Below are 22,526 nucleotides of genomic sequence, written 5' to 3' on the forward strand. Positions count from 1 at the left end.
AGGGCACCACAAGTCTCCTAAACTTACTTACTTTAAAATACATCTCTGTTCTCCCTCTAAAATAAAATGCAGTACATACAAGAATTGTGGAAATAATCACTGAACCTGTCTTTCACAGAAACAAAAAATTGGGCTACTCAAGGAAATTACCACTGAAAACACGATACTCAAGGTTTCTATTAGAACAGGTGTGATGGCAAACAAGGGAGCTCTGCTAAATGAGGAATGTGGAGTGCAATACATGAGCACTCCACACAGTCACGTTGTCTTCCCTCTTGCTTGCGATATCTCCATCATGAACTTCAACTGGTTTAGCAGTTCAAACCTTTTTAATGAAATAACAGTAATAACAATACAAACCTGGATTTCTATGTGACGAGGGTTATCGATGAACTTTTCTATCAGTAAGCGATCATCACCAAAACTTGAAGCAGCTTCTTGAGATGAAAACCTAAAACCTTCCCTTAAATAACCAAAACAAAAAGAACAATCTCTATTTAATATATTAAGTCAAGTTCTGAAGCATACAAGAAGGAACACTTACTCATTCAAGTAATCTCTCACTTTTCAGTCAATGAACATACATCTAAAAAACACACTGTAACATTTGTTTCTATAATGAATGTCTTTTTCTTCAGTTACATAGAAAACAAGACTACATGTTCAAAGTGCAGAGAATTTCAAAGTGATTACAGAAAGTCTGTGTTAAGAAAAGTTTATTTTTATTTGTATTTTCTTTCATAGAAAACAGAATCAACACACAAAAAACAAGTTATAAAGTTCTTGTTATACGAAGTAAAAGTGAAAGTCGCCTCTATTTAAGGTGGTTAATCTATTCTATCATTTACAGTGGGTAGTCGTGTATTAGTTTGATGAAATAATGCTGCATACGTTGCAAATTCAACATCTGAACATGCAACCTGAAAATGGAATACTTCACAAAAGATACATATGTACTTATACTTTTTCCCCACACTGAAGTACAACTCTGTTTTATACCATGCACATCCTGAATACTTCCCTCTGTTTTCTTTTATAAAAACATAATTACTCAAAGATCATAAGTAAGATATGTTAGAGCCACAAAAATGATCCAAGGGATGAAGAACCTCCTCTTTGATGAGGGGCTGAGAGAGTTGGGGTTGCTCAGTCTGGAGAAGAAAAGGCTCCGAGGTGACCTGATAGTGGCCTTTCAGTATTTAAAGGGGACAGACTAAATGAAGAGAGATTTATACTGGACATAAGGAAGAAGTTCTTTACAGTAAGGGTGGTGAGGCACTGGCACAGGTTGCCCAGAGAGGGGGTGGATGCCCCTTCAGAGACATTCAAGGTCAGTCTGGACAGGGCTCTGCGCAACCTGATTTCATCTCAGGGGGATGTGGACTAGATCACCTTCAAGGGTCCCTTCCAACTCAAACCACTGTATTGTTATATGTTCACTGACTTTACTTTTACTCGCAGAAAGATTATGAGACATAATTTCTGGCAAGCAACCTAATGAACAGTTTTTTACTGAAATGTACCACAATCCAGGGACCCTAAGATTCTACAGAACTCTATCTAGGGGCTCTTTAAATGGCATATGAGTCCCATTTATATTGATACAAATAAAATGCTTAAATTTCTGTGGAATCACCTACTGAAATGCAGTAATGTTGGTATTTTCACCCTGAATAAGAGCTACAGCACAACTGAGTTGAAGTCTTTGCATCTCTCAAGTGCAGACAATTCTGCAAACAAAACTTGCATAACTGAACTGTGGGATAGGAAAATATACAGTATTTAGATTTTCGTAGTCAAAGGTACTTCTTCACTTTCTTTCAAAACTGTAAAACAATATGCTTTGTAATTTTAAGAGTGATTATTCTCAACCTACAATCTCTCATAAATTCATCATCTATTAAATTACTTATGATAAGGGGACATTGAGATTTGTACACTAGCCAATCTGTCCAAAAAAAAAAACCATAATGTGATGTAACAAGCAATCACACACAACAGTTGAGATTACTGAAAAAGATTTGGAGCTGTTTTAACTCCTATATCAAAGGTTCTGTTTCCTTTTGTAAGCACTCTATCAGACAGTTTAATGCACAATTGATTGCTTTTCCTTCACTGATGTGCTAATTAGAAATCTAATCAGCAATACTTGTTACAAAAAATAAATAAATAAATAAATAAATAAATCAGGAGCCTAATTATCTAATCCATCTGTAAGTCTTTTTCAAATCACGTATAGCAGAAATTACACAGGTATTCTGACCTGGTCTGTATTTCACAGATCTCTGCAAATGCGCTACCTCTGTTACCAAATTACTATAAACACTCTTAACCTTCCTTAAACAGGTTATCCCAACAAAAAGGAGATGGTCTGATCCTCTGTGAACACAAGATTAAGTTTAGACTAGAAGAGAATTCATATTTGAAGCATTGCCTTTTGCACAAGTAGCAGCCCCTCGAGACTCACAGCGATCCCACTGCAGAGCCTCGCTACAAGTAAGATGCTCCAAATGCAGCACAACCACGGACTGAATTCCTCAGTGAGTTCACAGATATCTTACAGATCACAAGAACAAATGCAGAACCCTGTACCTAGCACAGACTAATCTCCCTGCCTCAGCACAGGCTGTGGAGCTCACTACCAGATTAAGATCCCTAGTATCACAGTTTACAATCCCAAAGTCAGCGGTGTGCTCTGACAGCGATAAGGTCTAACTGGATACTGGGCTGTATCAGCTGCTGCACAGCCAGCAGAAGCAATGGTTCTACCAGAATTATTCAGCAACTATTCTCTTTCATTCATTGCACTAGACCATAACTGAAATACTACATCCGGTTTTGGACCCATCTAGAATTAAAACAATATTGATAAGCTGAGATGAGGTCAATGGGAAGACAACAAGATGGGTAGACCACACAAGGAGAGGCGGACTGAGAAAGGCTTGTTGAACCTGGGCAATAGAGGAGGGTTCGTCAAAGAGACTGTGAAATCTCACCTTGCAGGTTTCCAAGACCCAACTGGACAAACTTCTAAATAGCACACTTCAAATTCAGTGCTGACCCAGTTCTCATCAAGAAGTTGGATGAGAGTTTCTACATCCCTTAAAACGTGAATGATTCTATAAGGGGAAGAACAGGATGTCTTCCAGGTTTCCTCTCTCCCTACAGCACAGTTATTCACACTAAAGTAAAGCTTAAGCTATACAAAAGTATTAACTGATCCTGCCACGAGCTTTCCTGTGTTTGTCTGAAATGAGATGGCCCCTGTTACTGTTTTGCATCCAGCTCCAAGATGATCAGCGCTGCTACCTTAATGAAAACAGCCACTTTACTTGGAAGCAGACTGACACTAGCTAAAAAATGCACTCATCATGCAATATTTCAGTTTCCAGTATCAGGAAGTAGTGAAAGAAGATAGTCTTCTTTTCTTGAGGCCAGAATTTGAAAGGACATTGTTAAAAACAGATGTTTTATAATCATCAGTACAGTAGAATCCTTCTAAAATTATAACTGGTAAGTTAAGCAACCAACACTTCAAATGTTGTCTGAGTTTACAGTACATAAAAATCACTCCATTGCTTCAGCTTGACTCCAAATTACATTTTTAGGAGTTAAATGATCTAATCACAGCAACTTACATAAACGATGATTCACGCAGTTGGTATGAAAACCTATGTTTAAAATAGTTCTAGGTGGCGCAGTGGTATGAAGTGCTGCTTGCGGCACCGAAGGGCCTGGGTTCGAATCCCCCCTGTGGAGCAAGGGGTAGAAGTGCCGCTTCGCTACACAGGGGGCTCGAAACATGGGAGTTGGACTCGATGATCTCTAAGGTCCCTTCCAACTCGCACGATACTATGATACTATGATACTATGATACTATGAATTACTGTTTGTCACTCAACCTCAGTTTCACCCCTTCCCTTCATCTGAACACTTCTACAGTGCATACCTGTTCTGAACAGAAGGCCAAACCTATGCACAATCATTTTTGCAGAGCAATCTAACAGGCCAAATACTTGCAATAGGGAATATTGTCCATTTTCTTTTTCAAATTAGTGTATGTGCAAGATTTCAATAACTAGAAAAAGTTGAGACTAATGGGGAAGTAGCACAAAGCTCCAAACTTCTCAAAAGGGAGTATTAAAAGATAATTCAGCACATATTTCCAACTTAATGATTACCGTGTTTGCAGCTGAGGTTTCTAACTAGAAAAAAAGCCTAATTTTTATCAATAAATTTATGGAATTTAACATATAGGTGAGCAGTTCTGGTACAGTGACTTCTGATCCTGGAACTACGTGTTCACGTAAGTCCCTTTGTATGTAACAATCCATCACAACCTTGCCCCAAAACTTTGTCCTTTCCTAAGAACAGGTTTAGTGTCCTGAAGTGAAATCCTTCTCAAAGTTAGCAGCAGGCTATTTGAAGCCATAAAGCCAGAGACTCAGTTATAAGTGCAAGTGTGAAGTTTGAGTTTTATAATCATGGAAGTCTTTGAGACAAAAGGTCTGCTGGGACCTGATGGGACACCTGTTTTGACAAGGGAAACATTTCTTGGCTCATAATCTGGCAAGATTGATTGAGAGAGATTTAAACTAAGATCTGTCAGAGGGGGGGAATTTGAACAGGAAAAGAAAATATATGACCTCTGGAAGCAAGGTCAGACTCCATAGGGAGATTACAGAACTGCAGTTCACATATGCAGGGAGAAAATAGAAAAGATAAAACCCAGCTTGAATTGATGCTGGCCACTGTAGTGTCAGAAAACCAGACAAGCACTGTTTTAAGTATGTTCATAGCAAAAGCGGGTCTAAATAAAACAGGACTAATACTTGAAGCAAACACTAACCTAACAAAAGACAATGAGGAAAAGGCAGAGGTATTCAGTACTGTTTTGCCTCAGTCTTAATGTTAATGATGGATCTTGGGCTGCCCAGTCCTCTGAATTGGAGGACCACGAGTGGAAGAACAGCAACTTTTTACTTGTGGTCACTCAGATTTAAAGGGATCTGTTGAATAGTTTGAATGTTCATAATTCCATGGGCCTGAAAAAATTTCCCCAAAAGCACAAAAGGAGTCAGCAGAAAGTATAGCTGGATGCGTCTCAACAATTTGCCAAGGTCTTGGGAGTTTGTGGAGGTCCCTGCTGAGTGGAAGCAAGGCAGTGTTATACTGATCTACATGAAGGGTGCATGAGAAGACTCAGGAAAGTACAGACCTATTAGTCTAAGCTGGGTTCCTGGAAAAGTTATGGAGATGATAATCCTGGTGGATATTGAAAGGCATTTAAGCAAAGCGCAAAGCTTTTATTGGACAGAAATCAACATGGGTACATCAAGGAAAAGTTCTGTCTTTGTAATTCAATCTCTTTTCACGATATTCACCCACTTAATAGGATGGAGCGAACATAATCTTTTTGTATCTTAATAAGGCCTCTAATACCACATCTCAGAACGCCCTTCTAGACAAATTATTCAAATGTGAGATAAACAGGTTCAGGCTGCACTGGGTGATGAACTGACTAAAGAATAAGGCTCAAAGTGCCATCGTAAATAGGGCTACTTGTGGCTGGTGGCCAGTCACTAGTGGTGCTTCCAGGACTCAATTGTAGGGCCAGTTCTGCTCAGCATTTTTAACAGTGGTCTAGACGCAGAAGTAGAATTCAACCTTAGCAAGTTTGCTGATGATACTAAACTGCAACATGCTGTTCATTCTCTGGAGGGATGAAAGGCTTTGCAGAAAGATCCAGATAACCTGGAGAATTGGACATCCATCAACGGCACAAAGTTCAACAAAGATAAAAGTTGGGTGCACTTAGGATACAGTGATGCAAAATACAGGTACAGTCTGAGAGATGAGTGGCTGAGGAGCAGCTCTGCATAAATAGATCTAGGAGTAACGGGCAACAGCAGATTCAATATGAGTGAGCAATGTACCCTGACAGGACTCGAAGACATGTCTAATGAGCGGAGATTGAGGCCCCTTGGGCTGTCTAGACTAAAAAAAAAAGAAGGCTCAAAGGCAACTTCATTGATCTCTGCCAGATTGTTAGGAGATGAAGTGCAGAGGGAGGTGCTAGTCCTGGTAATTGATGATGAGAAATGTGGGAACAGCACAAAGTTGCACCAGGGGAGGTTCAGACAGCACATGAAGAAAAATTTCTTTACTGTGAGAGTGGTCAAAAGCTAGAAGGGGCTTCCTAGAAAGGTCATTGATGACCCATTGCCCATCAGTGTTCAAGGGCATTTGGACAATGTCTTTAATAATGTACTTCAGCTTTTGGCTAGTTCCAGATTGGTAAGCCAGCTGGATTTCATGACTGCTGTAGGTCCCTTCCAACTGAATTATTCTATTCTATGTCACAGAATTGCAGAATGTCAGGGACTGGAAGGGACCTCAAAAGATCTTCTATTTCAGTCCCCCTGCCAGAGCAGGAACACCTAGATTAGATACACCTGTACATTTCGAAACATCTATTTGGGTAACACCTAGATATTTGGAAAGCACTTTCAGACAGGGATTTCTAGGACACAAATATAGCAGTTCTTTGTATACCAGAACAGAGTAAGGATGTCTAACTCTAGCAATACAAGAAAACTTTTATAAAAACACAGTAGCATCAGTTTCTCTGGCTATAAGGAACATACAAACCTTAACTCAAGGTAAACTGCTTCTTCAGAGATCAGGATTTCATTCTCAGTACAATTTCAACTGTGTTTTACTTTAAAAATGGGCATCCTGAACTCAACTCATCCAAACCAAGATAACGATATGGGAATACATTACAGTGGTAATAAGGTTACTTTAATGTCAGATCTGTATTAGTGGCTTAACCTGCATATAAAACTCCACACTAGCACTTGACTCAAATTTAAGGGAAAAAAAGGGAATGTAACTGAGATATGAAGAAATCTCAAGAAATATAATGGCAGATATCCCCAAAGAAAGAAGAACATATCAGCCTTCCACAATCACACGCTCTTGAAGAGCTATTTCAAGATAAGTTACAAGAATGATAAAACAGTATTCTAGTACTTCTGTTTAGAAATATGAACTGAATGTGGTGGAAATATTAGATATAACAGGAGTTATAACTCCTAGAGTCATCTAACAATTTTCATTACCTGGGCTACTTAGGAGATGTGGAAGATGAAGCATTAGTAAGATACCACAGTGAACAATTCTGTAACAACACGAATTAAGTCATTCAGGAAGGTCTTTTCCCTTTCTGGTGGCTATTTATATGTTGCATCACCGTTACAATATTAAGCTCTCTCCATAGCCAATTAAAACAAGGAAAATTTTCAGCTATTCTGAAAATCCATAATAAATTTTGAGTAAAATGAGTTTATATAAGATTTGTTGCTGGTTTTGTTTTGTTGGCAACACCAAAGCCAGTTTCCACATCCTTCATAGTCATCTTGGATGTAGGAGCCCTGAAATATAAAAGGTCATTCAGATACTGGCTTCTCAGGTCTGCCAATGGCAAAAAAAAAACAGGCTTTGGGGCATTCTTCTTATTTGGTTTTTTTGTTGTTGTTTTGGGGTTTTTGTTTGTTTTTTTTTTTTAAGATTACATAGATTTTGATTCAGCAAGAAAACATTGTGTCAACCACTTTACAGGTATTACAGCTGTCTGATAACATTGTTCTGCCACTAATAACTTGAGTCACCTTCAGAACAGTCAGATGCTCCTCTTCAGTTACATGAAAAGGAAAGGCCTTAATTTTATAAAGCAATTAATGGACCTATACAACAAGGCATTTACAACCCCATATATTTCTTCAAATGTTTTATATATATTTATATATCTTATATAAATAATAATGTTCTATCATCAGTCCTCTTAACTAACATGAAGTATTTTGCCACATTTTACTTTCATCACTGCCTACCTTTAACTATTAAAACAAGCATTTCTACTTGATATTAGTTAGTAACTACTGTCGATCTGCAACTCAGTGCATGTGTTCTCTCTCATAGCACTTTAATACTACTCTATAAAATTACACTGTAAAAATAAAGCTAACGTAACTATATTTTATCTCCATTCTCAAGTTTTGAGACAGGAGCAACAGTGGAAAAAAAAAATGAATAGAGAACAAAAAAACATGCCAGAGAAATTATACAGGCAATTAATTAACAATTAAACCAATGGAAACTCCAGTTATCCTTCAAGCTCATTCCACCATGTGGAAAAGAAAACATTTAGAAAGTTACCCCCTTTTAGATTAAATAGGCTTTTTATTACACATCTTTGAAAAATCCTACAATGAGTTTTTTGTAACAGCAGCACAAGGGGTTGGAACCAGGCTCTTCATTGTCGTAACATCAGAGGAGAATAGATCATAGAACATATCCAATCAGTAATGAGTATCTTAAAGGGTTTATGATTCAGAAAAGCATTAAAATGTATGAAAGCGTGTGTTTAAATAAACCTTCAGTTTCAAACAGGCAAAAGCACAACATTTTGCAGAGACAAATATTTTAAAAACATGCTATTAGAGCACATTCTGGAAACACTGTTTCCAAACATGAATAATCAGTCTCATCAACTTTAACAGAGCTAATGGCTCACATTAATGTTTGAGAAGCAGGGCCAATAAACACTCTACTGAACACAAAGACAATTAATACATCAGCATTCTGGAAAGCATACAGTAAAATACTATTTTACAGTGCAAATTTACAGTCTGACATTGGATTAAAAGGGCGGTTGCAAGGGCTGCATTTTTACTCAAAATAATGGACCATGTTTCCGGGTTTAAGCAAAAATTAATTTAAAATACACACACGCAAAGTACCAAAATATACCACTCACTCTACCAAAGGGAGAAAAACAAGTACTATCCAGTTTCTGTTTAACATTTCATATCTGCTCAACTGTCAGCTCACGGCGGCTTAATGGGACTTCAGTAACTGCAGCATTCATCAAGGCAAGCTTTTGGACAGCATCTCACCTGGTCTCTTCATCATCCCAAGCGATTCGCATGCCTTTCCCACCACCACCTGCTGAGGCCTTGATCATGACAGGGTAGCCTAACAGCGGGGAACAATTAGACAGAAGTTCAAACTTTGATCAGTTGGTCATAGAAACATGACAACTGACCACATGTCCAATAATGCTAGTAGACAATAACTTCGTTTATTAAAATGCTTCTTGTTTGCAGAGAGAGGAGAGGTTTTTTCTTTCCAAGACTTAGCTGTCAGTGCAATGATTTCTAAAGCCACCAAAAGGTTGTCTTTTCTATTTCATTTATATTTTAAAAAAGAAAAAACCCTGAATGAATTATTCTCATGCGACAAAATGTTTCATGAATAAAAACACTCGACCTTTTTAAGCTCACATTCTTTAGAAGCAAGTCTTTGCTACAGCACAAATAAAATATCTCTGTGATAAAAAAGAATTATTAGCAAGAATAAGCAAATCTTCATAAACCACCAGTCAAGAGGCTCAGTAAACAAGCCTGTACCTAATTCAACACTTTTGCAGCAGTCCATTTTAAATAACAGGGCATCTCCAAAGAGCTGTGCTGCTCAGATACCATGCAATATGCCTCAGAAACATGGTAAGCACTGTGTAATAATGATCTAAAATAAAGCATTTTTTCCCAAGCAACATAAATCTAACTGTGCATAACCAGCAGTGTTTCACTTTTGAAACACATTACCTTAATAGGCTTGAGTCGGGATCTTAGTTTTTCGTATGCTAAAAGAAGGGTAGTACCAAAGTATGTAGCTTAGAAGCGTATTTGTGTATCCTGTAGTACAGTACGCTTTCAATTCAAAACAACTTCCTAAGACAACCTCTTATTCATATCAGTGAACATCACCTTTCTCCCAAGTGTGTATATGGGAACTTGAAAGTTAAGGATATGCTTAGAATGCTTTTGATGTTTCCATGATAGCCAAAATATTCCTTATACTTTTGGTCCCCAATACTATTAATGAAAATCACAGAATTAAGCCAAACAAGAGACCAGCTCTTATTGTCTGACAAGAAAAAGCCAGCCAGTCCTTGCAAACTGAAAATACGTTCCTAAATAAGGCTTTAATCTGGGGACATTTAAATATAGTTCCCTAATAGGAAATGGTCAGGTCTGCTATCACATGCATAACTAACACTTACAGTTATTCTGAAATGCAGATCTACTCATACCATGTCAAGAGGCAGTGATAAATCCCTCCCGCCTCCTCTGCAAAGTCATTTAAAGGAAAGAGGTTCTCAGAAGACTTTTAAAAACAAGAGCTGGAAATATCTCTTGCTTAAAAAGACTGAAGTGGACTCAAACAAAAAGAGACATGATGCAAGCATAAGAAACAAACACAGAAGTGTTAACTGGAAGGCAGAAAAGCAGAAACAGTATAAGACGACGTTGAGTAGACAAAAACAGACAAAACTTATCAGTAAAATAGCTCCCCACATAAAATGTAATTAGACAGAGGAACCCCACACTACAGAGCATTTGTGTAGCTGAAAGCTTTAGGGAGGTAACATATACCCATATGAAGGCACAAATCTCAAGTTTATACAGGCAAAACTCTGTAAAGTTTCATGCTTTAGAGCCTGAAGTAATCTTTACTTAGAAGATAGTTTATAGTAAAGACCAAAGAGAAGCATTCGAGGAAGTTTGCTAGACAATGTTACATTTTCCTCTCAAGCATCTGATGCTGCCCACAGAGGGGGATGGGATTATTCAGACTATAGCAGGTCTGATCCAGACTATTATCAGTGATTTCTAAGGCCTTTATAAATTCAGAGCTCTAGATTTCATGCAGGAACAGTGAAGTCCAACTCAATTTCATGAAACACAGTCTATATGTCATCTACATTAGAGCAGTTTATCAATGTCATAGTTGCTTTTGCAGACCCCTGGTAACTGCCACCCTACTGGACAAGCCTTGAAGTAACACAAAAAGTAAATCCTGTATGATTTTCAAACAAGAAGTGAGATCCTGAGTGAATTAATACCACCTAACTTGCAGTGCTTATGGCAATGATATGGTTCTGTCCAGCTCTGAATGTCTGTAATTCTGAAATAAGCAGAGCTTTAAGCATTATTGCGATAAACACATTATGGCAATTTCCACCATGTAATCTATCTTATCCAGTGCTACATGTACTTTAAAAACTAAAAATAAAAATCATCCCTTATGCTAGCAATTTCAGTTCAACAGAATTAGTCTCTCCAACAGCCTGTAGATGTTAATTCTGCAAGTAACGTCTAGTTTTAATTTACTGTTTTTCACTTTCAACAGTAAAATAAGTACACTGCCAGTAAGCTTTGGTCATTTTGTAATACAGAACATCTAAGTTTATTTATCACAGCTCACTTCGTTAAATTATCAGACAGTGTTCAAGGGCCTGTGGTATTACTCGCTAGTTTCAGGAACGCTTAAGCATTTCTATCCCCAACCACAGCCTTATGTATATCAATTACGCATTGATCACACTCATATGCAAAGCAATTAAAAATTCCAGAGGGGAAAATAAAATAGACAAAAGCATTTTGGTTTTGGTTTTTGGTTTTCAAAAGATACGTGTCGGTTTTCAGGACAAAAAGGAAAAACTCTTTCCTAAGTTGAGATGTCAGCCTCAAAATATGTGGATTTAAGCTTATCTAGACATAGCTGATCTTTGATGGATACCAAAGGCCGATCTGTCCTAAGCCAAGGAAGGTCTCAGTGAATTTAACCTTTGCATAGTTACTGAGTACACAATGCCAGGATCAGGAATTGTTCATCATTCTCCTGACCACTTCTGTACTACTCAGCAGCAGTCAAAATTGCTAGATTGGTTTGGATCATTGTGGGAAGAGAGAGGCAAGTAAACCAAGTCTAATATCATTTACAAGGACCCATAAAGATAACAATAAATTGCCTTACAAACTGATGCTTTTTGAGTCAGTGATAAGTTTTCACAGCACTTCCTTAAAAGAGACACCAACTTACATGAGTTCAATTCATTCCAAAAAGTAAACTTTCGGAAGTTTCATTGATGCTTTAGAAATCAAGAAGCTGGCAGCTCTTAACGTAAATATAACAGAGCATTATATTTATGGTCCATTATAAATGGGCTCAAAGGCAGCATGGGAAAAGAGCCAGTGTGATGAAGTACTTGAGAAGAGGTAACAAGAAAAGAACAGCCCACACAGACAAATACAAGAAGAGCAACTGTAAGAAGGAATCTCTATAGCAGTGTGCCTGAACTTCTCCCAGTACCCGACTTAGCCTAGGATCTTTTGCAGCATCCATGCTTCACAACTTGGGAGAACACATCTCAAACGGGGGGTGAAAGGTAGGTTTTCTTCACCTGTATTTATAAAAAAATCTTTTCCATAAACAAAATACACTGAAACAAATTAAATGTGTCTCGGCCCTGATGCCATACTTCACTGCTACTGGATCTCTGGCCAGAAAGCAGGAAAAGCCAATGCTAGTATGAGAACATTAGACAATGTTTCAGAGCTTTAAGTAATGATCAACAATGAATTACTAATTTAAATATAAGAAAAAAAAAAATTAAGCACTCTTAGAATACTTAGGCCCTACATATGTTAATTTAAAAATAATCTGAAAGTATTCAATGATTGAGTGTCTTGTCATATACACAGGGCACTGTACACCCAGAGACTTAGACAGAGTTTAAATTCATCTTATTTTAGAACCCCCAAAATCACAAATCATTTGGCTTGCCTCTGCATCTGTGGTCATAAGACTGAAGGCTAATGAAACCGATCAGTCAGTCACAACAAGGCCTGAAAACAGGCTAGAAAGGACAAATTTCTTTCACTACATGACATCTGCTTTTTCATACAGTGGTTTTAGAATTTTCCATCTAAACAAAATATACCACCCAGGCATCTGTAATCAGCTTTAATATCTGCAGATTTAAGACTGCCTTGATATAACAACCCCCAAAGTGATGCTTGATATCAAAAACAGGAACCAGCCGATAGAACGCTAGAAGTTAGAAGAAAATTAAGCAAGAATTAATTTCCAAATGTGCCTAGAAAGCCATCAGATGCCTTCCTACATAAAAGAATCTAAGGTGATTTGAAGGAAATCCAAAAAAAAAAAACAAGTAAACTGACCAGTGAAATGAAACTGAACCCATATAAATTCGTAATAATATACACGCCTCTTTAAGCACTAAAAACCAATTTTATTTGCCAGTTCTCCTCCTAATAGTTTGACTGATAACCTCTTCCTTTTGTTTCTGCCTGTGTGACAGTGATCAGTCATGATCTGATCTCCCAAAAGGGACAAAGGCTGACCCACAGAAATGCTGAGTTGGGTGGTGTCGGCCTATACCAGTCAGCCAGGCCCACCATGAGAAACTTCAGCATAGTTAACCAGAGCAGGCTAAGAATGCAGCTTACACTCAAACTGGAAAAGTGTTTCAGTGGTGAAGAATCGCCTGCAGCAGTGCCAGTCCCAGTTTCTATCTGGCATTAAGGCACAGATATAGCTTTTGGCAAAGGAGAGATATACTTGAAGTGGGTTCCTGGAACTATAGAACTGATGAATTTAAATAGCTACTTATGCCTACTGTCTCTTAACAAGATGGAAAAAAAATAAAACAAAACCAAGAGAAATCTCTTAATGCATTAAATTCTCCTTGTGGAGCACATTTAAGAACACATGTAATTTCAAGCATATGGTTAAACATTTTCAAAAATATTAAGCTCTACTAAATAAAAGCCAAAACTCATTAAGCACATATTACACTTAAGGTTCAGCAAAACAAGTCCCAGACAGTTTGCTGCTTGCTCTTTTCACCAGTCTTTAAGATGTTCAGAAGCTGAGCAGTGGCTTTATTCGGGAAAGCACAGAAGAAAGGATGGTGGTGTGGGAGATATTCAAGTTAGGCGCACTGTGATGATAAGTGAGGATCATAACATCACTGGTGTCAGACTCCATATAGCTTAAAAAGAATACCATGTCCAATTGCAGATAGATATGAATTGAAATAACTCCTTTAGCAAGTTGATTGCTCCATATCACATGCATTCCACAAATCATGGCTGCACTTGTTCCGTAAAGTCAAGTTTGTAAAGCTAAAATGCGATGATTAAAGAGACAGGGCGATAATATCTAGATTCTTCCAGCCCTATAGGCAACAGGGAACTTAAACACTATTAAAACATTATTTGTTCTATAGGGATTACTTATTACACATACAATTTAGTCAACCATGTCTGCTGAGAGGCACACAAATCCCACCATAGCTAATTTAAGAACTTACCAATTTCCCTTGCAATTCTGACAGCTTCATCTGCATCCTGTAAAAGCAGGAAATGAGACCCAACGTTAATCCCATCAGCCATTGCACTATGTCCTCAGGGCAGTCATATATTGCACTACTGTCTCCTCTGATTCATTTAATGTTTGATTTTACAACCTTCTGACCCTTTTCAGCCAGAGGAATGTAAAATTAATACCATAAGTGGAATGTAAATTCTACCTCATCATTAGTATACTGAAAAACTCAAAGCAATGAGGAATCAGCTGACAGGAAACACAGCCGGGATTGCAAAACGATTTTCTGCAGTTGTAGGAATTTAATGCTAGAATTTAGGAGTTTACAATCAATAATGGTCCATAAATCAGATCGTTAAAGTTTGTCCACCGCCAGCTTGTTTCTGTCCTCTCAGGTATTTGTCATGTTTTCCTGGTTGTTGTCAGTAGGGGGAGTTGATTCTCTATTGTTTGAGTGTGACTCAGGTCCCGAAAAAACCTTGCACAACTTCGTCAAAGATGAAAACCTGTCTACGGAAGAAACACGAGCATTTCACTACTGTACAGATTCGTTTGTTCTGTTCGTTCTAAAGAGAACAGAAGAGAAACGCATAACTTTAAACGGCATCAGATATGAGAAGATTTGTATAATAGTTTCCACTTATAAGCTCGCCGATTACTACTGCATGACAACTAGAGTAATTCTGGTCGATGCCACCTTTGCCTTCAGCTGACTCACATCACCACAGCCTGCCACAGAAAACACGATACAGAAAAACCTACTTAGAAACTCAGAAAACAGAAACATGAGACATTCTTGCTTTTTAATCCACTCCAATCTCTTCTCCTGCCGTAGTTAATTCTGTTTTCTCCCGCTGCTAACAATCCATTTCCACGACACGATACTAGAAAGGAAACAAGGGTGAAGTTTGAAAACTCCATCCGAATTTGCTAGTATTTATACTATTCCGTGTCATACATGAAAAAAATCCGTATGGGAGGCAGTAACGTCTGGAAGCCACCAGCTGCTAAGCGCGTCTGAAACTATGGGGGCTGATCTATGAACATTAAAATGAAACCTGATATTTTTAAAGCTTTTGAGGCAATCCGTTTTAAAAGAGCACTTTTAGGGTCAGAACTTTTTTAAAAAGAAAAAAATTAAATAAAATACATAAGCAATGTTCATACCTGGTTCATTTATGTCCGATAATAAAACAAAATCCTCTTTAAAAGTCTTCAGTACCTAGTAACAGCCCCATGAAGAATAAGGGGGCTGGCAGGGGAAGTTGTCAGAAAATTTAATTTCCTTTCATTAGCTAGTCTGCTCCACAAATCGGTGCTTGTTAAGTTCAAAGCAGTCCCGAAAGCAACATCAGTTTTAAGTCTTTTTACTCCAGTCACATCTGTTAATGAGATTTCTCCAAATAACAATTGTTTCTAAGTCGAGAGATAAATCTAGCAAAAAATAAAACCTCCCCCCCCTCCCCCCTCACCTCCGAAAAGTAAAAAAAATAAAAATAATCAGGGTTTACTGTTTTATTACACCTTGCTGCTTTCCGTGACCCTGCACCCTCCAAATTTTAGCTTAAAGGGATAAAATGCATGAAAAGGGTCATTTAAGAATGTTAGTGGTTTCCACACATTGAGTTTGAAGGTTCTTTGTTCCTGCCTGTGACAGTTATGCGAGAATACTTCCCCTTAATAGCCTCTCTGTCAGGAAGTGTTAAACCTGCCAAATGCAGACAATTAGAGCCTCTTGAACAAAATGCAGGAAGAGTGATGACTGATGAAGAGCCACGATTATAGTCGGGAAGAAAACTTTTACATTTCTTTTCTCTTGCAAATTCACTCATATATTTGCAAAATAGAATTAAGAGGGGGGAAACAAACAGGGTAATTTTTTTTTCACTTAGTTACCTGCAAACAAGTGGCTAACCAATACACTGAAGCCCACAGGAAGACAGGCTGCAAACGGGGGAGCTCAGCACAACCACTGTAGTTTTATTTTTACATATACCCGTGCAACACCTAAATAAAAAAGCACCACCATATCAGGATCGCTAATTGTGTCTGTTCTAGCTCGTATGAACTGAAGGCATCTGCCTGGAACAGCTATTAATTTGTACTACTCAAACATCTGTTTCCTTTTACAGTTCTGATGAATTAGAATTCCAACTCAACGATACAACAAAAAAATAAATAATGCATATTCAAATTCTTTCGTCTTCAAAGAGTGTTTCTCAAACGGAAAACAAAAATATGTTGTGCTCTGAAGAGAAAAACGGCTTGGAAAAAAATCATCAACAACTGACACGCTGAAATCTCCAGTAACAGACTTCTGAGCTTCTTTTTGTAAGAAAGTACCATTCAGTGTCATGCCTTTCACTTGCAGATTCCATAAACACAGCAGCACCTTCAGTACTGTTAAAAAGACGGCTAAATTCTACCTATGCAAATACACAAAACCATGGTGGGATTCTTGAGTATTTTGAACCTTCTTTTCTTTTAACTAAAAGCAAAATAAAAACACTCTTAAGTCCTCATTCCTTCATTTATTGCCATTTCCTCCAAAAACACATCATTATGCACGCTACCATTTTCCCAAAGTAACCTGGAGACTGTAAAGAAATACATAATTTTGGCACTGTCTTTTACTGTGCAAATAAAAGTGTTCAGGTAATCATACTACTTTATAAAAATGAGTTACGAGTTAAAACCCCATGACACTGCTTTCTACAAATCACTGATTTTGTTCATATAGTACACGTAAAACACTCGGTGTTACTCACTTATCGTAAGAATTTCTAACCTCTTTAATTTCACGCACATGCCTCTCTGCCACGTACCAGTAGGTGGAGACAAAAAAAAGAAATAACTAACGTAGAAGAATGTCAGGATCAAGACGTTTAAGAGACTCCCACAGCTGTAAAATATCGTATTAATTATGAAGAACTACATAATATTTCTAATTGCTGAGGATATTGGGCCCTGAGAGTCTCCAAGTCATAACCAGTTTCTAACAATCCCTTCAGCCATCCAGTGGACACTGAATACCAACATCAACACCCCAATTTAAGAATACAGACAAAACAAGTGCCTGAAACTTAAAAATGGTAAATAAATAGCCTTGCTGAAAAGCTTAAATACGTCTGCTGACATCAATTATGGAATCACAATGAAACCAAGCAGCCATCCAGTGACATTAATGCTGGTTTACATCCAGCTATATTCTTCCAGGCACAAAACAGAACCAATCTCAGACAGACAGGTTCCTACTCTTTCCTTTGCCAGATTTTTCCACCAGAGTATCTCTGCATACTCATTACCCAGTCTCCATTTTGTTCTTGCCACGTACTTCTCTTTACTGGTTTACAGACAATATATCTCAGCCCTAACTTTAGTTTAGCCATTGGTCGCGTGGATTAACACCAGGTCTTTTGATCAAGACTCTTGACCATTACCACTCTCAGGCAAGTTTTAGGAAACTAATAGTAGTTAGAGACTTTGAATTAAGGACTACCTTTCAATACATTTGTTGACTTTAACTGATAGCATCACACTCAGATTCCCTACATGTATATACTGGGTAACCCTTGCCTCAGCCAATTGAGGAACTGAACAGTGGACCCAAAAAAAAACCTCTCTCAATCTACAGTCTCTATTCTCAATCTGCCTCTCCATCTTCAGTGTAACACGTGGTACAGGGATCATCCACATGAGAACTGTGGATGAAAAATGACTGTTTCTGTAATGCCAAACATCCTCTTCTTCAATATCCTTCCATAGCCTATCTCATAGTATACTGCTAAAGTGATTCCTCCCCTTAAAATTTAATTTCTGCTCACTGGGAATTGCTCTTTATACAGTTTCTCCAAGGTGTGATTACAGGAGCTTAACGACTCAGTCTATATACTAAGCAGCAAGAATTGGGAGGGACTTCACCTTTTATTCATGAAGGACCCGTGTATCTGCAGCACTAGTTAACAAGAGCTGAATAAAGACAAGTAACAAAGATTTCCAGTGCAGTCCTGAGTTGAATAAAAGAAGCACTAGAAGTTGTTACTCTATGTTTGCTTTAACTATTCATCCACAAAGAACACATGCAACCGATCTTTCTTAGCTTCTGACACTGTCAAAGGCATGAATGCAGTTTCCTTCTAGCTTTAGACTCCACTACAAAGATGAAACTACCTCTAATCAACTCAAGTATCATGCAGACACTTAACTCCTGCCCAGAACCTTCAAAATGTCTATTTCTCAAAACCAAGAGCCCTCAAAGACTGAGAGCTTCATAGCTCTGTGACCATAGCAGATCTCGCAGAGAATGGCAGAAATATGACACAGTCTCCAATTCCTTGAGTGCTGATCTTTTGATTACGTTTGGTGCCACGCAGCTTTACCCTTTGTATTTTAGTTTGAATAGGCAAAATACTACGTTAAACTTGTATCAAGATCAGGCACCCTCTATGACCTAATTAATCAGATATTCATTGCAGCAAAACTCAACACTAACACAGGAAGATCAGATGACCAACACAAGTATATATATTAGATTCATAGCAAGGATGAAAATTGCAGTTACTGGAAGCTCTATATTTACAGAACTGGTAACCAAAGCACCAGTTAACTTAAATTTTCATCTGGATCTCCCCCTTCTGACAGAAACTGCAATACTGGCAGTGCCTGTGGACTCCCCTTCTTATGATTCAGTGGGTTCACTGCAGCTTTTTAATCAGGTGCTCTGTTTTCATCAACAGTTTTCAGATTATCAGGAGTGCAAGGCTGAGGTATGTGTAACTGATACGATACGGAGACTTCAGGATTAAGTAACTACTGTGCAGCTCCCTTCAATAACTGGGATTGGATTTGTCAGCTTAATCCTACGTTCCAGTTCTTTTGGTGTTAAGACTATCTACTAATACTATTGCATATAGCTGACTGCCAACCCAATCTCATTCCTTCATTTAGAGTGTCTGGAACTTCAGATAATTGTCAAAAAAAATCAACGCAATTAAAGACCTCAGAAAAAAGACATGGCTATGCAGGCACAGTTTCATTATGTTGCTATCAAATCATTAACCACCAGTCTACCTTGTTAGGTTTGTTTCTTTATATTAGCAGAGTAACAGACCCTTACAGAAGCTTCTGCTGTAAGAAAACAAGTGTTTTGAAATTATTTAGTGAGTCCACTTCAGATAAAGTCTTATAGGGTTCACATCATTAAATCAAGGTCCCCTCCTAGCCAGATACTTTCTATAAGATAATTTCAGGACTTATAGAGTAATGGGTAGGATATCAAGAAGAACACTGGGTCTTATGCACAATAGCTGCTCCTAACAGTTCATGAATGCTAAAGGACCACAGACACAAGGACTGCTCAAACACACACAGAAAAGCCCAAGGAACTCCATGCGCAACTTGACACTCTCAGATTTCAGCAATGCCACGAATGCTAGCCTATCGTTCATAAGTAGCCTTCCAGAACTGAAAAATTCCTTTGCACTTTTACCCATTGCAGACACACATGCACTGCACACATCAGGCATTCCCATCACAAGTATTGAAGAGTTCTCTCATGCCCTGGTCTTCACAGTGATCTCACAGTTTTATCATGCTCTCATTAGGAAAGCCCTCTACATATTCTCATCAAAATAGATCATTATGTGGAGAGTTATCCACTTTATATTAATCTTTTTCATTTAGTTGGTCTTTTTTTTCCCTCCTAAGGATATAAAATCCAACTCAACTAACACAAATATCAAGACAACAGTGTTTAGTTATACTTCCTGAAGTACAGTCCACATTCCATCAATACATTCAGTTGTTCGCCGTAACACTGAAATTCCCTATTTCATCATATAAATAAGATGACAAAGAGAGGCCAACAGAATAATAATTTTTTTTCTTCAGTAACATAGAAATATTATTTGAAACAAGCTTTTCACTTGCCTGTAACTCAAAGTTTTATTTTACCAGAAAAAAAAAAAATCACAAGGAAAGACATAGAGAGACAGAATGGCACATCTCAAATATTTATTTGCCTTCACCTAGAATTTAAAGCAAGACCTTTTACAGACTCCGTGCAAACAGTCCTTACTATACCATTTACTACAAAGTATTTTTCCTCTTCTTCCTTGTTCCAAACTTCCCTTTCTAGTAAAAATCTCTACACTTATTTTAATTACATCTCTTACTGAAAATGAAGTTGAATTTATAATTACACTATGCATCAGGTCTTCAATAGGACTATATTGTTTCAGGCACTGATTCAGAGAACAGGCAGTAGTTAAACAGTTTCTCACCTTGACTACTCCATCAAAGCCAGGGATTGTGTTGACCTTTGCATTCTTGGCTAACAATTTGCTTTCAATCTTGTCTCCCATAGCTTGAATAGCATGCGTGTCAGGTCCGATGAAGGTGACACCTTCTGCTGCCTGCAAAGACAATGAAGATCCAACTTGAGGAGACTAAACTAAAAATCAACAGCCTATTGCAATCATTGCCTTCAAGTTTAAAAATAGTAAAAATATTGTTAACGAAGTAACACTTAGAAGACCCAATAATCTGTTGATGCAACACTCCAACAATACATAAGCAGCATTTCAGCCAGTCCATTCAAAAACGTGTATGACCTTGTGAAGCTATGTATACACACAGATTCAAAGCCCCTATAATTAGCATTTGTATAAATCAAAGCCATGCCAAAGAAAAATAGCTGAAAGTGGAAGTACTACAGCTTGAAAGTCAGACATATTCCTTGAGAAAGCAAAGGCTAGTCAGTGCACCACTGAAATAGCTGAAGTAATTTACAAAGATATGCTCGCTAAGCTGTAGTACAGTTTAGAATTTCATTCTGCATTCCTTAAACCCATATTTTAACAGAATTTTAAAATGGAAGTATTGTCTCTTACTAAACATATTTCAATATCTGAGAAGAAAATGTAACAAATGAAACGTGCCCAGTTCTTTCAGGCAACTCTTTAATACTGATGTGGAAATTGGTCAACACAATATACTTTAATATGTAGGTAGAACACCAAATTGCATTTTCCCCTTCTCCTGTTTCTCTATGCCAGCAGTAGAGTTCAGTGATGAAGAACGTAGACATTTTCTAAACCTCTCAAGTGCCAGTACTACACAGAGCTAAAGGCAATTCCAACACAACTGTTTCAAGTGAATATTACCAATGGATCACTGAGTGTGTGCATGTCTCGGGTAACTTTGGTCTTCTGTAATACTATCAAAAGAAAACACATATGAGCTCCACGCAATTTTTTCCATCCATTTCATTGATTATTGCCCAGTTCTAAGACAGAAGTAGGATACATTAAAACAAAGTGCTTCCAGCTGATGGGCAGTTCATGGAATAACAACACTAATGCAATGAAAAACATTTCATCTCTTATATCAGAACTTGTGTTTCTCTTCTAATGTATGCTCATACTGCATATATTAGGATTGCCAGATAGTATTACAGAAACACTAAAAAGTCCACTGCAAAAACACCCAAACCAAAAGCAGAGCATCCAGTTTAGACACATCAAAAATGTTTTAGCTTCAATTCACAATGAACTACTTGGTTGGGATTTTTTGTTGTATTGGGCTACAAGTTTTTTGTGTTCTTTCTTCTTCAAATCTCAGCCCAGCTCTTCAATACAGAAGGTTTATTAGCTCAGCAACTCAGCAACACTGATTTGATCAATAGCAGTCTTACAAACTCAAAAGTTGAGAACACTGCACTAGGAGGGAGGTAGGGAACAGAAGGACAGGCATAAGGGTGTACATACATCAATGCCAAAGGATTAGAACATAAAGGAATTAACATTTTAAAGAAGAGAAACAAGGAGTTGATATTTGAAATTACAGTAACACAAAGTCTGGAGCCGATAGTTCCAGAAATAGCAGCAGATTGCAGTCTGAACAACAGCATTTTCAATACGGTGCCTGCATACACTTGGAGGCAGGGCAGACTTCTCTCATTAGGCTGTAATCCAACCTCAAAGTTTTGTGGAAGAAGACTGCTTACACACTTGGCAACTGGAAATTAAGCTGTTCTTTCCATACCACTCATAACTAGAAAAGCCTTGTTTCTGTAGCTTCTGCCAAAATATTGGCATTTGCAAACCTGGCAAACACCACCTTTACTACGCATTCCTTCCTCTCCCCACTTCTTCCTCCTCTCCAAGTCTACCAGCAAAAACACAATATCTCCAGAGTTCATCAAGATAGCTAATGCAAAACTTTTGCTGTTGTTACAGACTATCTAAGATTTCCAGGCTACAGTC

The 22,526-nt window shown here is 37.8% G+C and overlaps 1 protein-coding gene across 1 annotated transcript in view; it reads right to left on the reverse strand.

The window, feature by feature from the left end:
- Window positions 1-22,526, reverse strand: part of PCCA (propionyl-CoA carboxylase subunit alpha) — a 260,731-nt gene that overhangs the window by 170,530 nt on the left and 67,675 nt on the right. Inside the window, exons 7-10 of the mRNA XM_072347043.1 lie at window positions 20,544-20,675; window positions 14,249-14,285; window positions 8,961-9,039; window positions 361-463 (exon numbers count right to left, since the gene is read on the reverse strand). Of these exons, the coding sequence (XP_072203144.1) occupies window positions 361-463; window positions 8,961-9,039; window positions 14,249-14,285; window positions 20,544-20,675 (351 nt within the window). The remainder of the gene's footprint in view (window positions 1-360; window positions 464-8,960; window positions 9,040-14,248; window positions 14,286-20,543; window positions 20,676-22,526) is intronic.

The sequence above is a fragment of the Excalfactoria chinensis genome, chromosome 1, assembly GCF_039878825.1.
Source record: "Excalfactoria chinensis isolate bCotChi1 chromosome 1, bCotChi1.hap2, whole genome shotgun sequence".
In the NCBI taxonomy this organism is placed as follows: domain Eukaryota; kingdom Metazoa; phylum Chordata; class Aves; order Galliformes; family Phasianidae; genus Excalfactoria; species Excalfactoria chinensis.